This window comes from Pelophylax lessonae (assembly GCF_965119305.1).
Source record: "Pelophylax lessonae genome assembly, chromosome: 6".
Classification (NCBI taxonomy): domain Eukaryota; kingdom Metazoa; phylum Chordata; class Amphibia; order Anura; family Ranidae; genus Pelophylax; species Pelophylax lessonae.
Window position 1 is genome coordinate 7638187 of NC_138773.1, and position 16388 is coordinate 7654574.

At 41.9% G+C, this 16388-nt stretch overlaps 1 protein-coding gene across 1 annotated transcript; it reads right to left on the bottom strand.

Moving 5' to 3' along the window:
* Nucleotides 1-12924: 12924 nt before the first annotated feature.
* Nucleotides 12925-13881, bottom strand: LOC309558387 (olfactory receptor 5AR1-like; the record flags this gene model as incomplete). The annotated part of the gene is made up of 1 exon (XM_082261462.1): nucleotides 12925-13881. The coding sequence occupies one exon, from the start codon at nucleotides 13879-13881 to the stop codon at nucleotides 12925-12927; it is 957 nt and encodes a 318-aa protein (XP_082117588.1).
* Between the last annotated feature and the right edge of the window lie 2507 nt (nucleotides 13882-16388).

The window sequence follows — 16388 nt, forward strand, 5'->3', positions numbered from 1 at the left end:
TCCTACACTTAGGAACAGAGAAATATCCACTGACTTTTCCCAGTTTCATAGCTATTTATATACTGATTACTGCTAAACTGATTATTGCCAGGTATTGGAGGAACACCTATACGCCTAACCCCTCTGAAGTCCTGGTACAGGGCAACCTCAACTACCATTATGGAAGGCTCATAGCTATAAGGAAAGCCTATTTCTCAACATTTGATTAACACTGGAACTGTTGGAGAGATTGGTATATGCAGAAACTCTGTATAGAGAATAGGTGTTTTCTTCAGCGCATACAACATCTATTGTGGGTGTTTTATTGGTTTCTTTATTTGCTTATATGGTTCCCTACGGTGCTGCGCCTGCTGTCATTTACAAGTTATGTACCATGTGTTATCTGTATGCTAAAAACTTAATAAAAATCTATGAAAGTGTAGCACTGTCCCCATAGGGCTTGCTCTATGATGACTTCTTGGGCCTCCTCTGATTACCTGCAGACAGTCACTTAGGGACAGTTCACACATCCATCCTTATTCCCAATGGCTCGTTACTCAATAAACACTCCAGGGGTGTTGGTTTTCGGTATTTATTGTAGAAGTTGGATGGGGGAAGGGAATAGTGGGATACTCCAACTTGAACTATTTACAGTTGTTAAAGACAACTCTCACTTGGCCTCACCGGGTTACTTGTGGAAGCAGTCACAATGCTTTAACCATACTGCCACATGTATGGAAAGGGTAAAGTCTCCTTGCCCTTTCTCTCCAGCAACAGACTTGATGAACTACATTATTTTCAGGATACTCTCTACCATCCCATTTACTGACACTTGTCCACTGACTCTTCTAGCTGCCGGGATGGCTCACCTCAAGACAGGCCCCTTGACACAGATTTTTAGGTATCGAAGTTTGGCGCTATTCCAGGAGTGTGCGCAATTTTAAAGCGTGACATGTTAGGTATCTATTTATTCAATGTAACATCATCTTTCAAAGTATACAAAAAAATTTGGGCTAATGTTACTGTTTTATTTTTTTAATTCATGGAACATTTTTTTGCCAAAAAAATTGCATTTGAAAAATTGCTGTGCAAATACCATATGACATAAAACAATTTCAATGACCGACATTTTATTCCCTAGGTTCTCTGTTTAAAAAAAAAATATATATATACTGTATATAAATAAAATGTTTGTGTAACGTTCCTTGCGTTTCTTATAAGGTGTGGATTTTCAGCTGCAGAAGTAGTTCCACGTCAGTAGTCATGTAGGAGATATGCTGAGATACCAATCCCAACCTCAATGACTCATCATGTATGGAAGGTCTTATTTCAGCCAGTAAATACACACAGTAATTAAGCTGGTTCCTAGTGTGACTTTATATACATGTGGTAAGACAATGATAAAGGTCTTAGGGATAGGTTTGAGTGGAAGTGGTAGGTGACAGACACTTGAGGTGAGACAGTGCAGATGGATGCAGGAAGGGTTAGCGATCATGTATGATAACAGATGACAGAGTAGCAGGTGCATACAGGAGAGATCAACCCAGTGCAGGAAATAGTAGCAGTAGCCTCAAGAGCTAGCAATCTAGTTATGCAGATGTAAAAGACAGTCCTTGCTATGCAGAGCTAAATAGTGTAAGCCTAGTACAAGTCTATAGAGATTTCCCCTGTGGGGTACTTAGCACTAATAGTGATAGCCGAAGGATCGCTCAGGAGATGCGGATGATCCAGTAGCAGGATGCAGGGATCAGCGCAGCGAGGTTCATCAGCGAGGAGAGCTTGCAAGCATGGAAGCTTCAAGCAAGCTTAGTATCCAGGTACTGGTGTTTGAACGAACACATGTGAGTGAGAACCGACGCCCTAAATAGCCATCTAGTCCGGCGCTGGGTGATGACAGCTTCAGCCTTAAAGGGAAACACACCTATATGTGTTTCTTCTGTCTAGGTAGATGGAAATCACCCGGAATAAATGTGATAGGAGGCACTGAGAGTGCCAGAACCTTACAGTTTGGGGGTTCTGAGTAATTTTCAAGCAAAAAAATTATGATCTTTACATGTGGGAGAGGAATGCTGGAATTCGCCCGGTATGGAAGTTTGGTTAAAATAATTTGTGGGAACTGTCCATTATAGAGCAAGTAACCTGAAATCCTTTGTAAAATTATGACAGTATGATGTTGTGTTTCTCAGTGAGTTCAGGTCCACTCCAGAAGGGTTGTTCAAGGGCCTTTTGGCCCACTTTTATTAATAAAAAGAAAAATGTTCACACAGAAAGTCAATTTCCCATGCAGGGGTTTCCACCATCAACACAAACACAAATAACGTCCAGCCTTGTGGCTCTCTTTAGCCACGCCACTGCTCAGGCCTTTTGCCTTGGTCCTCCTGACCACCTAATGCAGCACCTCAATGATCTCGTACAAACTCTTTGCCTTGGCTCCAGCTCTTTGCTGCTCTGTCACTGACTGCACTGTGGAGACCTACATGCTCTGGCTGCCCCGTGAAGCCTCTCTGACTCTTAGTGAAGGGTTTGGGTCCTTCTGACCTCCATGCAGAGAACTCCTGTCTCTGGGATGGAGCTAAGAACTTTTGTCAGGTCCTAGGTTATTAAGGCTGACCGGTGCAGAAGCCGTATAAGTCACATTGAGGCTTTATTCTTCTGGTGGATTGATGCTGTCTGGTCAGCATATTTTGAGGTAATGAGTCTCCAAAACATTCAAGAGTTTGCTTGATGGATGAACTCATGGATGTAGCATGCAGTTAACAAAGGGAGCTACTTTCCTGTTTCTATAGCTCAGCATTATTCAGTCTTTTCCTTGAGCTTGTCATCTGACAAAATTCGATCTGATACTTCCTCCTGTGGCCAGCTTATAGGAGTCCCACCCTGCACTCTCCTGTTGGATCTTTGACCTAAACAATTTGGTTTTCAAATCATTTTTTTTCTCACAAGTAGTGGAAATTTGGATGATGGTTCTTGTGACGAACGCCCATTTGCTGGGACGTTCATCATGGGTTATTGGAGGAGTGTGGAGGCCACTGGCTTGTAGAGGAGCTCGGCTCTGGTTGGGGGTGTATGCTGGGGGACCCTTGGAGTCCTGTTACTTTGAATTCAAGTCCCTGTCACCCCAAGCGACACAGACTTTGGGCCTAAGCTGCATATTACAACAAAGGACTTCACACCATGAGAGACTAAACAGATGCTAATGACATAAGACTCAGTTATGGTATACTGGGGGGATGTGAATTGACACTTAAGTTATAATAAGGTGTTGAAAATGGAGACAGGCAGTCTGAGAGCCGATGTCTTCTGCTTTCATCTGTTTAGAGGTGGAGTGTGTTCACACTTCTAGGAATGCGTATTCGGCTATGTTTTGGGCTTGTTGTTTGTTGAGCTAATTATGATAATGTTGCAGTCTCATTCACCTATTGTCTCTTTCCAGATGACCAAGGTATGTTGACTATGTTCTGTACGCAATTGCATTTGCATATGATAATGAAATCAAACTCATGAGACTGTATATATTGGAAGTGAGTTGGTGAATAAAGTGTCTTTTGTTTTACCCTTCATCGAGCTTAGGCTGATGTTTGGGGGGGAATTGAGGGGCCAGGTCACTGCATCACCGTGAGATTCTGGAGACCTAAGACAGAAATACTTGGTCCAAGAATTGGGGATCTGTTACAGTTCTAATATACAGTGGGGTGATATTACAGTATCCCCTGAAGAAGCCAAATATATTAGGGAAACATGTTGGGATTATCACCCCTGAACCATCGTGAATTTTGGACTATATCAATCAGTTTCCAGACTACCGTTTTTTGAATATTTTTTTTTTTTTTAAATGTTTGTCTATCAGTGTTTTTTCTATATATTTCAATGAATTATAATTTAAATTGGCAATTTTATTAATGTTTCTTTGAAGTACATTACTTGCACCTTAAAAATCCCAGCTCTCTTTGGGAGCATTTCTCCTGTTCTAGGTTATTAAGGTTGGAACACCTGTATACTCAGCCTGCTGGTTTCTGACAAGATCCAAACACTGGATTGGAGACTCATCCCCGCCCCCACCCCAAACCATTTCAAAGTCTCATTACCAGTTACCGGCACCCCCTGACATGCTATCTTACAAACTCTTTACCTTGGCTCTCCATCTCTTTGCTGCTCTGTCACTGACTGCACTGTGGAGACGTACATGACCTGGCTGCCCCGTGAAGCCTCTCTGACTCTTGGGAAAGGATTTGGGTCCTCATGACCTCTATGCAGAGAACTCCTGTCTCTTGGATGGAGATCTGAACTATTGTCAGGTCCTAGGTGTTTAAGGTTGGAACACGTGCATAGTCAGCCTGCCGGTTTCTGACAAGACCCAGCCACTGGGTAGGAGACTCATCTCCCCCCCCCCAAACCATTTCAAAGTCTCATTACCAGTTACCGGCACCCCCTGACATGCTATCTTACAAACTCTTTACCTTGGCTCTCCAGCTCTTTGCTGCTCTGTCACTGACTGCACTGTGGAGACGTACATGACCTGGCTACCCCGTGAAGCCTCTCTGACTCTTGGGGAAGGATTTGGGTCCTTCTGACCTCTATGCAGAGAGCTCCTGTCTCTTGGATGGAGCTCTGAACTATTGTAAGGTCCTACCTAGGGTCCTAGGTTTTTAAGGTTGGAACACCTGCATAGTCAGATAGTCAGCCTGCCGGTTTCTGACAAGACCCAAACACTGGGTTGGAGACTCACCCCCCCCCCCCAAACCATTTCAAAGTCTCATTACCAGTTACCTGCACCCCCTGATGTGCTATATCCACTTTCCGACCACCTCACGTAGGATTACGGCAGCAAAGTAGTTCTTCTGCGGCGGATCACTTACCCGATACATGATCCGGCTCTCCCAGGTGGGGGGGGGGGGCATGGTTGTGCTGTGATGAGACACAATACAAGCAGAACAGCAGGTGGAGGCCACCCACTAATCGGTGAGGAGAAAGACAGAACAGAGCTCTGCCTATGTAAACAAGGCAGAGCTCTGTCCTGTCAGTAGGGATGTGCTGTATTTTATTTCCCTGCAAAGCAGGGAATACAATTAATCACTTCCCTTAGTAAAAGCAGCACATAATGTACACATAAACACTGGCTAGGAACACAGTTAACCCTTTGATCACCCCTGATGTTAACCCCTTCCCAGCCAGTGTCATTAATGCAACGACAGTACATATTTTTAGCACTGATCTCTGTATTAGTGTCACTGGTTCCCACAAAGTGTCAAGAGTGTCAGTTAGTGTTAGACTGACCACCGCAATATTGCAGCCCCGCTATAAGTCACCGATCGCTGCAATTACTAGTAAAAAAATAAACAAATAAATAGAAATTCCAGTATATATCCCATCGTTTGTAGACGCTATAACTTGTGCGCAAACTAATCAATATACTCATATTGGTATTTTTTATTTTTTTTAATATGTAGCAGAATAACGGGGTGATGGTGCGCTTCAAGGATGAATTTAAATTATTAAATTATTATAAAATATATATAAGTGTAATAAATGTGCTTCAATACAAATTGTGAAAAAACATTTGAAACGTGATGAAATCAATCTATAAAGTGCTTGGTGCTTTAAATTATATCAATTCCAAAATCTAATAAAATATTGCCAAATTGAGTGATTAAAAAAGAGTCCGCTTAAAATAATTTAGATATTGTCCAATCAAACAAAGGTGCGTCTTCAATCACAATATAAATACTCCATAAAAGTGCTTCCGTGCAAATAAGGTGTTGTGACTAATTTCCTCCACCAGGTGTCACTTCTAGGTGCTCTAAATTCTCACCTCCAATATAGAAATAAAACGCCTGTGTTTGTGTGCCTTTTCCTCTAGCGTAGTTCCTTATGACTCCCAGGATCTTTCTAAGGGGTCCTGTGTATATTCCCGATCTTTGGTATCCCTCTAGGGTTCCTTATTTAGGACTCCTTATATCGCGGGTTCTTTATTTACTGCCACGACCTCAGGGGCTCATCAAATAAAGAGGGCCATCATGGTGCAGTATTATAAACAATTTATTCCACAAATAAAGTATTGCACTTACATTTAACTTTCTTGTGATCAGCATAAAAACAGCATAACAGCGCTATGGGGACATCGCTCCGTCCGTCACGTCATTTCCGGTTGTTTGGGCACCTCCTACGCGTTACGTCACGTCACTGAGGAAGTCACGGAAGCACTTTTATGGAGCATTTATATTGTGATTGAAGACGCACCTTTGTTTGATTGGACAATATCTGATTATTTTAAGCGGACTCTTATTTAATCACTCAATTTGGCAATATTTTATTAGATTTTGGAATTGATATGATTTAAAGCACCAAGCACTTTATAGATTGATTTCATCACGTTTCAAATGTTTTTTCACAATTTGTATTGAAGTACATTTATTACACTTATATATATTTTATAATAATTTTATAATTTTAATTCATCCTTGAAGCGCACCATCACCCCCTTATAATTGAATTGTAAACTGGCTTATAGTGTCAGTACCGTGGTGCAGCATTAAGGAGTGATTTAAATTGTCCAGGATAGTGCAGGAACCACTCATATATACACATAAAGAGTTTTCTTTTGTTGGTATTTTATCACCACTGTGTTTTTTTTTTTTTTTTTTTGCGACATAAAAACAGACCAACATTGTTGAAAAAAAAAACAATGTATTTTTTATTTTCTGCTCAAAAATATTTCCAATAAAAAAAAATGCAAAAAAAAAATCGAATTTCTTTATAAATTTAGGCCAATATGTATTCTGTTACATGGTTTTTTTGGTTAAAACATCCCAATAAGCATATATTGATTGGTTTACACAACCATTAAAGCGTCTACAAACTATGGGATGTATTTATAGAATTTTCTTTATTTTTTTAATACTAATAATTGCGGCGACCAGCGACTTATAGCGGGATTGCAATATTGCGGTGGACAATCGGACACATTTGACACTTTTGAGGGGACCAATGACACTAATACAGTGATCAGTGCTAAAAATATGCACTGTCACTGTACATATGACACTGGCTGGGAAGGGGTTAAACATCTAGGGTGATCAAAGGGTTTAACCTGTGTGCCTAGCCAGTGTTTTTGTGTACTCTGTGTGCTGCTTTTAATCAGAGAAGTGATGGATTTTATTCCCTGCTTTTCAGGAGCACAAAACCCATCCCTCCCCCCCTGTCAGAATGGAGCTCTGCCTTGTTTATATAGGCTGAGCTCCATTATGTGTGTTTTACTGACGATCAGCGGGTGCCGGCAGACGTCCTATGCCCGGCACGTGCAGATCAGTGCGTGCCCCCTGCAGGTGAAAGTGCAGAACCACATACATATATACAATACACGATTCTGCACAGGAGAGTGGCCCTGCAGCAGTAAAACTGCTATGCAATGTCACTAAGTGGTTAAAGTAACACAGTGCCATATCGCAAAAAAAGGGTCTGATCATGAAGGGGGGTAAATCTTCCCTGGAGGTTAAGCGATTTACACTATATTACCAAAAGTATTGGGACGCCTGCCTTTACACGCACATGAACTTTAATGGCATCCCAGTCTTAGTCCCTTGGGTTCAATATTGAGTTGGCTCCACCCTTTGCAGCTATAACAGCTTCAACTCTTCTGGGAAGGCCGTCCACAAGGTTTAGGAGTGTGTCTATGGGAATGTTTGACCTTTCTTCCAGAAGGGTATTTGTGAGGTCAGACACTGATTTTGGATGAGAAGGCCTGGCTCGCAGTCCCTTCTCTAATTCATCCCAAAGCTGTTCTATTGGGTTGAGGTCAGGACTCTGTGCAGGCCAGTAAATTTCCTCCACCCCCAAATTCACTCATCCACGTCTTTATGGACCTTGCTTTGTGCACTGATGCGCAGTCATTTTGGAACAGGAAGGGGCCATCCCCAAATTGTTCTCACAAAGCTATAAGTGTGAAATTGTCCAAAATGTCTTGGTATGCTGACGCCTTAAGATTTTTCTGCACTGGAACTAAGGGGCCAAGCCCAACCCCTGAAATACAACCCCATACCATAATCACCCCTCCACCAAATGATTTGAACCAGTGCACAAATCGAGGTCCAAAAAGTCTTGGATGAGCGAGTTTGAGGTGAAGGAACTTGACTTGCCTGCACAAGTCAAGTCAAGTGAGTAATGAGCCATTGTGAGTCCTGACTTCAACCCAACAGAGCACCTTTGGGATGAATTAGAGCAGAGACTATGAGCCCTCTCTTCCAAAATCAGTGTCTGACCTCACAAATGCGCTTCTGGAAGAATGGTCAAACATTCCCATAGACACTCCTAAACCTTGTGGACAGCCTTCTCAGAAGAGTTGAATCTTTTATATCTGCAAAGGGTGGGCTAAGTTAACATTGAACTCTACAGACTAAGACTGGGATGCCATTAAAGTTCATGTGTGTGAAAAGGCAGGCGTCCCAATACTTTTAGTAATATACAGTAGTGTAGTTGGAAGTATGTCCAGTACTGCGTGGGGTTTTATATATCCCCTACTTTTTTTTTCAGAGATAAATCTGAAAGGTATTTAAAGGAAAAAAGCTTTTCACTGAATTTTTAAACCAATTCAGGTTCAAAGGTACTTCTGTGTCTTGCTGTTATTCAGATATGAAGATTTAATTTAGATGGGAGGAGGGGGAGGCCGACCTCCTTTTACAGATAGGATTGACAGCAAGGATGGGAAATGTCATTATAATGGGGGACTTTAATTATCCAGATAAAGACTGGGCAGAAGGAACCGCACACTCAGCCAAGGCTCGGCAGTTCCTAAATGTTTTGCAGGACAATTTCATGGGTCAGATGGTGAATGCACCGACAAGAAACAATGCGGTACTTGCAGGGCTGGCCCAAGACAATGTGCTGCCTGGGACCAAGAATAAAATGCTGCCCCCCTCCCCTCAAAAAAAAAAAAATCACACCCACCAAAAGGCCCCCACATCCATTATTTTATATAAATATAAAATTTAGAAAATATTATATATCCTGTTATATTCTTCCATAAATCACCACCGGACCCGTCCACCAAACACCCACTGTCTCTCCTCAGTCCTCCTGTCCCTCCTGTGTCTTCAGGGCCCACCGCCCTAGAAGATCCAGCCTGCCCTGCATGAGATGGAGTGCGCTGATGTCTGAGGTCATTGTGCACATCACGATCACGCGAGGGACATTCCCCGGAGGAGACAATCCACCTCCCCATACTCATCGGTTTTCACTACAGGTGGCTGTATGAGATGAGCTAATGCCACCCGTAAACACGCCCCAAACTGATGACCCACAAAACTGCTGGGAAAAAATCTTTGGAGTCAATTTGCTGCCCCTCCCCAAGTGCTGCCTGGGTCAAATGGACCCAGTGGGACCCATGGTAGGGCCAGCCCTGGGTACTTGACCTACTGATTACCAACAATACAGACCTGCTCACGGATATAGAAATATGGGGCAACTTTGGAAACAGTGACCATAGGTCAATTATTTTCAGTATTTATCATAGTAATAGGAAACACAAGGGTAATATAAGGACACTGAATTTCAAAAGAGCCAATTTCCCAAAACTGCACTCTCTGCTAGAAAATATCAAATGGGATAGAACCCTGGGAACAAAGAACACGGAGGAAAAATGGGAGTGCTTCAAGAGCATACTTAACAAGGGGATTGGCCAGTGCATTCCAAAGGGAAATAAATTTAAAGGGCAAAACTAAACCCTGGGTGGCTAAACTCCAACATAAAAAGGCATATTAATGCTAAAGGAAAGGCCTTCGAAAAATACAAAACTGAGGGGTCATTGGCAGCATTCAAGCATTACAAAGAGTGTAATAAGAAATGTAAAGATGAAATCAGGGCGGCTAAAATAGAACACAAGAGACATATAGCGGAAGAGAGTAAAAAGAACCCCAAGAAATAATTTAAGTATATAAACAGTAAGAAAGCGAGGCCAGAACACATTGGCCCCATAAAAGGCGACAAAGTAAATTTGGCCACAGAGGACAGAGAAAAGGCAGAAGTGTTAAATAATTTCTTCTCTTCAGTCTTCACAAAAGAATTGGGGGGCTACACGAACCCAGCTTGTAAGGCTGAACTAAACAACACACCTCAGGAAGTGCCGCCATGGCTAACAGAAGATAGACTTAGAACTAAACTAGAGAAACTTAACATAAATAAATCCCCGGGACCGGATGGCTTGCACCCGAGGGTTCTTAATGAGCTCAGCCAGGTGATTGCCAGACCATTATTCTTGATCTTTAAGGATAGCTTACAGACGGGTATGGTGCCAGCTAATTGGAAAAAAGCCAACGTGGTACCAATATTTAAAAAAGGGCAGAGATATATCCCGGGTTACTATAGGCCGGTCAGCCTAACATCTGTAGTCTGCAAGATTTTGGAGGGGATGTTAAGGGACCACATACAAGACTTTAGTAATGAAAATGGTATTATTAGTAGTAATCAGCATGGATTCATGAAAAATCGTTCTTGCCAAACCAATCTATTAACCTTCTATGATGAAGTGAGCTGCCACCTAGATAAAGGAAAGCCTGTGGATGTGGTGTATCTGGACTTTGCAAAGGCCTTTGACACCGTTCCCCACAAACGCTTACTGTTCAAACTAAGGAAGGTAGGTATGGACCATAAGGTGAGTACCTGGATAGAGAACTGGCTCCAGGGGAGAGTCCAGAGGGTGGTGATTAATGGGGAGTACTCGGATTGGGCAGGTGTGGAAAGTGGGGTCCCCCAAGGCTCTGTCCTGGGGCCAATCCTGTTTAATTTATTCATAAACGATCTAGAGGAGGGGATATCTAGTACAATCTCAGTATTTGCGGATGATACTAAACTAGGCATGCCAATATCTTCTTTGCAGGATGTGGAAACCTTACAAGCGGACCTGAACAAAATAACGGGGTGGGCAACTACATGGCAGATGAGGTTTAATGTTGAAAAATGTAAAATAATGCACTTGGGTGCCAGAAACCAGAAAGCAAGCTACTCACTAGGGGGGGAACCTCTGGGTGAGTCTAGGATGGAAAAGCACCTGGGGGTACTGGTAGACAACAGGCTTGGCAGTGGCATGCAATGCCAAGCCGCTGCAAGCAAAGCCAACAGAATACTGGGATGTATAAAAAAGGGGATTCACTCCAGAAATAAAGAGATTATTCTCCCGCTCTACAAGACTCTGGTCCGGCCACATCTGGAGTATGCTGTCCAGTTCTGGGCACCGGTCCTCAGAAATGTGCTGGAACTGGAGAGAGTCCAGAGATGGGCAACAAAAATAATTAGGGGAATGGAGGACATCAGCTATGAGGAATGACTACAAGCACTGAACTTATTCTCTCTGGAGAAGAGACGATTGAGGGGGGATATGATATCAATGTAGCACTGACCCCCGAAAGGGCTGCTGGTTTGATCTGTGCCTGCACTCTACCAATAAACCCCACTAACTTGGCTCAATCCCCTTGGCACAGCTGTGATGCAATACAATACAATACAATATAAGATAGTACAAAATACCTGTATTTTCACTCCAGGATAAGACAACAGCACAATGGATTTCAATATAAACAATTAGAAAGAAACAGTATACATATATATATGTCTATACCTGGGAGCTCCTCCTACTTTATAAGCTATGTGTGAGATCTCACTTTTTGGAGTACTTAGTCCTGGATCTTCTTTTCTTCGCTAGCTAAAGTGGCTCCTTGTGATTTGTAATCCACAGTTTTGGTGAATTAAATTGAAGTGAAAACGCTTCTGGTGTAGCTGTAACAACTATTTAAACATTTCTTGGTAGATAGGCCTCAAGCCTTCTCAGTATCAGTTGCTCTGCTCCTTCGTGGAACTATAATTTCCAGTGAGGCCTGTATATGAGTCTAACTGCATGTGAGATTTAACAAACTGTGGGCCGTGACCCGCTCACCCACTGCATAGAGGCTCTGTGTGGTGACTTCTGTCCGGTGACTGAAACTTGCTTCTCCGTCAGCTGGACCAATCGCTCCGTTCAGCCCCACTGAGTGGATCCCGTCCTCTGATGCTCGGATGAGTGTCTCTGGGTCTCTGCAATCTGGCCACCATCTCCCCACAGATCCTCTCAGGCAGGCCACACGATTCCAAGAGACCTAAAATGGCTGCTCCAGCCCCTTTTATCCCCTACCCAGCATGCCCTGCACAAGAAGGTGTTCATGGGTAGGTCACCAAACCAACAATCCCTTCCTGTCTCTTTCAGAAAGAAAAACATAGCTGCATTACCAGTATTTGGTCACTAGATGGCTCCAACTACTCAAACATAGCAATGTCCATGGACGTTTCATTCAAGTATACAGACACACATCAATATAGGAGTATATCAGCGCTACATCAATGTACAAATACTGTACTGGCGACCCTAGCATAAGGAAAAAACTATTCAGAGAAAGGGAATACAATAAGACACGTGGCCACTCACTAAAACTAGAGGAAAGGCGGTTTAACCTTAAAATACATAGGGGGTTCTTCACTGTAAGAGCAGTAAGGATGTGGAATTCTCTTCCGCAAACAGTCGTATCAGCAGGGAGCATCGATAGTTTCAAAAAACTATTATATGTGCACCTTAAAGACCACAACATACAGGGGGTATACAATGTACAACATACAGGGGTATACAATGTACAACATACAAGGGTATACAATGCACAACATACAGGGGTATACAATGTACAACATACAGGGGTATACAATGTACAACATACAGGGGTATACAATGTACAACATACAGGGGTATACAATGTACAACATACAGGGGTATACAATGTACAACATACAGGGATATACAATGTACAACATACAGGGGTATACAATGTACAACATACAGGGGTATACAATGTACGGTTAACAGCAAACACACACACACATCATAGGTTGAACTGGATGGACTGATGTCTTTTTTCAACCTCACTAACTATGTAACTAAGTAACTATGGGTTTTCTATTACCATGGATTACACCAATCTTCCTAACAACATTGTGAAATGCTGTTCTAAAATCCTGGTTCCTCAGACTATAAATCAGAGGATTAAGGAGTGGGGTGATCACCGTGTAAAAGATGGACATCACTTTATCACCTGAAAAATGTTGTTTAGGGCTTGGCCGAAAATAATTAAACATTATGGAGCAATAAAATATGAAGACCACTGTCAGGTGAGAGGAACATGTAGAGAAAACTTTACTCCTATTGCCCTTAACTTTCATTTTTAGGACAGTTTTAAAAATATAGACATAGGATAGAAAGGTCAGCATCAGAGATCCGCCTCCGAGGAAGATACCCAAGATAAAAATGAGAAGAATGTTGATGGAGGTGTCACTGCAGGAAATCTGAAACAGCCGTGGAAGGTCACAGAAGAAACTTTCTATAATATTGGATTCACAAAAAGTTAAATTCAGGTTATAAAGTGTGTGAAATAAAGCATGGATAAAACTGACAAACCACAAAATGCACACAAACTGTACACACACTTTCCAATTCATGATCTGTGTGTAATGCAAAGGCTGACAAATGGCGGTAAATCGATCATAGGACATGACAGCCAACAGAAACATCTCAGAAGTAGTAAAAAAAAAAAAGAAGAAGACTTGGGTTATACAAGCTGCTATGGTAATCTTTGTTCTCTTGGTGTGAAGGTCAAATAACATTTGTGGAACGGTGACTGAGGAAGAATTGAGGTCCAAAATTGCCAGGTTCCCAATGAAGAAATACATAGGAACATGGAGGTGAGAGTCGGTGACTATGAGGACAATGATCAGCAAATTCCCAATTATTGTCAGAAGGTAGATGAGAAGGAAGAAGAGAAAGAGAGGAAGCTGAAGAACCGGAAGGTCAGACAGTCCGGAGATAAATAATTCCTTCAAAATTGTCTGATTTACCATTACAACAGTGTACATCTTACTGTGTGTGACAGATAAATAAATGAAATATTCATAAATAATTCACAATTCATTTTGGAAATTCATTGTCAGATTTCAGTCTATAAAATCCAAACAAGAAGGAAATTAAAAAAAAAAATGTTGACCAAAATTGTATGGACAAAACATAAACAAGTTTTTTTGTTGCCATCAAAAAAATGAAATTACAGAAGTCTTCATCATAGTATAATATAATTCATCAGAGCATAATATAATTTAGGTTGTTCATCATCAACCAAGTATGAGAGAAAAGAAAGAAAGAAAAATTCTGACTGAGGAGGGATGGGGAAGTCTACTCTAGAAGACTGTAGGACATTTTATGTATATACACTATATTACCAAAAGTATTGGGACGCCTGCCCTTACACTCACATGAACTTTAATGGCATCCCAGTCTTAGTCCGTAGGGTTCAATATTGAGTTGGCCCACCCTTTGCAGCTATAACAGCTTCAACTCTTCTGGGAAGGCCGTCCACAAGGTTTAGGAGTGTGTCTATGAGAAATTGTGGTCATTCTTTCAGAAGCACATTTGTGAGGTCATCCCAAAGGTGTTCTATCGGGTTGAGGTCAGGACTCTGCGCAGGTCAGTCAAGACCTTGCTATGTGCACTGGCCCAAATCATTTGGTGGAGAGAGGAATATGGTATGGAGTTGTTTTTCAGAGGATTGGCTTGGTCCCTTAGTTCTAGTGAAGGGAACTCTTAAGGCATCAGCATGTCAAGAAATGTTGTACAATTTCATGCTACCAACTTTGTGGGAACAGTTTGGGGATGGCCCTATCGGGTTGAGGTCAGCACTCTGTGCAGGTCAGTTAAGTTCCTCCACTCCAAACTGCTCACCCCATGTCTTTATGGACCTTGCTTTGTGCACTGGTCCAAATCATTTGGTGGAGAGAGGAATATGGTGTGGGGTTGTTTTTAAAAGGATTGGCTTGGCCCCTTAGTTCCATTGAAGGAAACTCTTATGGTGTCAGCATATCAAGACATTTTGGACAATTTCATGCTTCCAACTTTGTGGGAACAGTTCGGGGATGGCCCCTTCCTGTTCCAACATGACTGTGCCTCAGTGCACAAAGCAAGTTCCATAAAGACATGGATGAGTGAGTTTTTGGGTGTAGGAACTTGACTGGCCTGCATAGAATCCTGATCTCAACCCGACAGAAAACCTTTGGGATAAATTAGAGCAGGGCCTTCTTGTCCAATATCAGTGACAGATCTCATAAATGGGCTTCTGGAAGAATGGTCAAACATTCCCATAGACACACTCCTAAACCTTGTGGGCAGGCTTCCCAGAAGAGTTGAAGCTGTTATAGCTGCAAAGGATGGGCCAACTCAACATTGAACCCTACGGACTAAAACTGGGATGCCATTAAAGTTCATGTGTGTGTAAATGCAGGTGTCCCAAAACTTTTGGTAATTTTAGTGTATACAGTAAACCCCCCTCCATTGCGGGGGTTACGTTCCGGACCCAGCCGCGAAAAGTGAAATTCCGCGAAATAGAAAAACCCTATTAAAATGCATTGTAGGCATGATTTTTTTACTGTCACTGTACGTGTAGAAGCATTTTAAGGTCTTTAAACACACTTTTAAAACAATAGAAACTCATTTAAACACATAAAAGATACTTAGAGACAGAGCAAGAGCTATGAAAAACACAAAAATCTTTCATTTTTAATGATTTATATAGTAAAATAACATTACAAAAAAAACCGCGAATTACCGGGACCGCAAAAACTGAACCGCGATGTAGCGGGGGATTACTGTAGTAGTGTATAGTAGTATAGCATATAAAATAGTAGTAAATACAGGAGTGCCATGTGTTGTGGAAATTTTATTGTGGACATTTCTTTAGGTAATTAAATTGCCATAATGTCTCCCAGTGTCAGTTTTACCGGTAATCGTTATGAACAGCGAGTATTGCTTTAACTGTCATTTCAGAAAGACTTGTTAGTGAAAACCTTTCATTAGATGGGATGGCACAATACTTGTAGCAAGGAGAGTCTATCGCACAGATGTATACCTGTCATCCGGGGCCCCGTGCTGTGGAGATATGTTTGTGATATGGAATTCTTATTGTTTTACCAAGATTAATGGATGGCATCCTTCAGTCATACTTGATCCGTATGACTGAAATACTGCTGCTATTGTCTTATGATACTAAAGCCCCATCGTCTGGAACAAATAGCACGGTCACTATTAAATATGGTTTTCTATGAACTATATTTGATGAGATCCACTAACAGGTAATGAGTCAGTGTTTGTGAATTAACGTGGCTGAATCTTTAGAAGCCATGTGCTCTGTCCTTTGTGGCAGTTGGGAATCTGTAGACTCAGTCATGTTCATTCATAGGCATTCACTCATCAGTTCCCATTGTACTTTTTGAATGTATACATGTTCTGTGATTGGTGTTTTTGAAGCCACTCCCTTTTGTTCACTTGCTGTAAATAAACCAAGCCCTGCCCTGAGACTCAC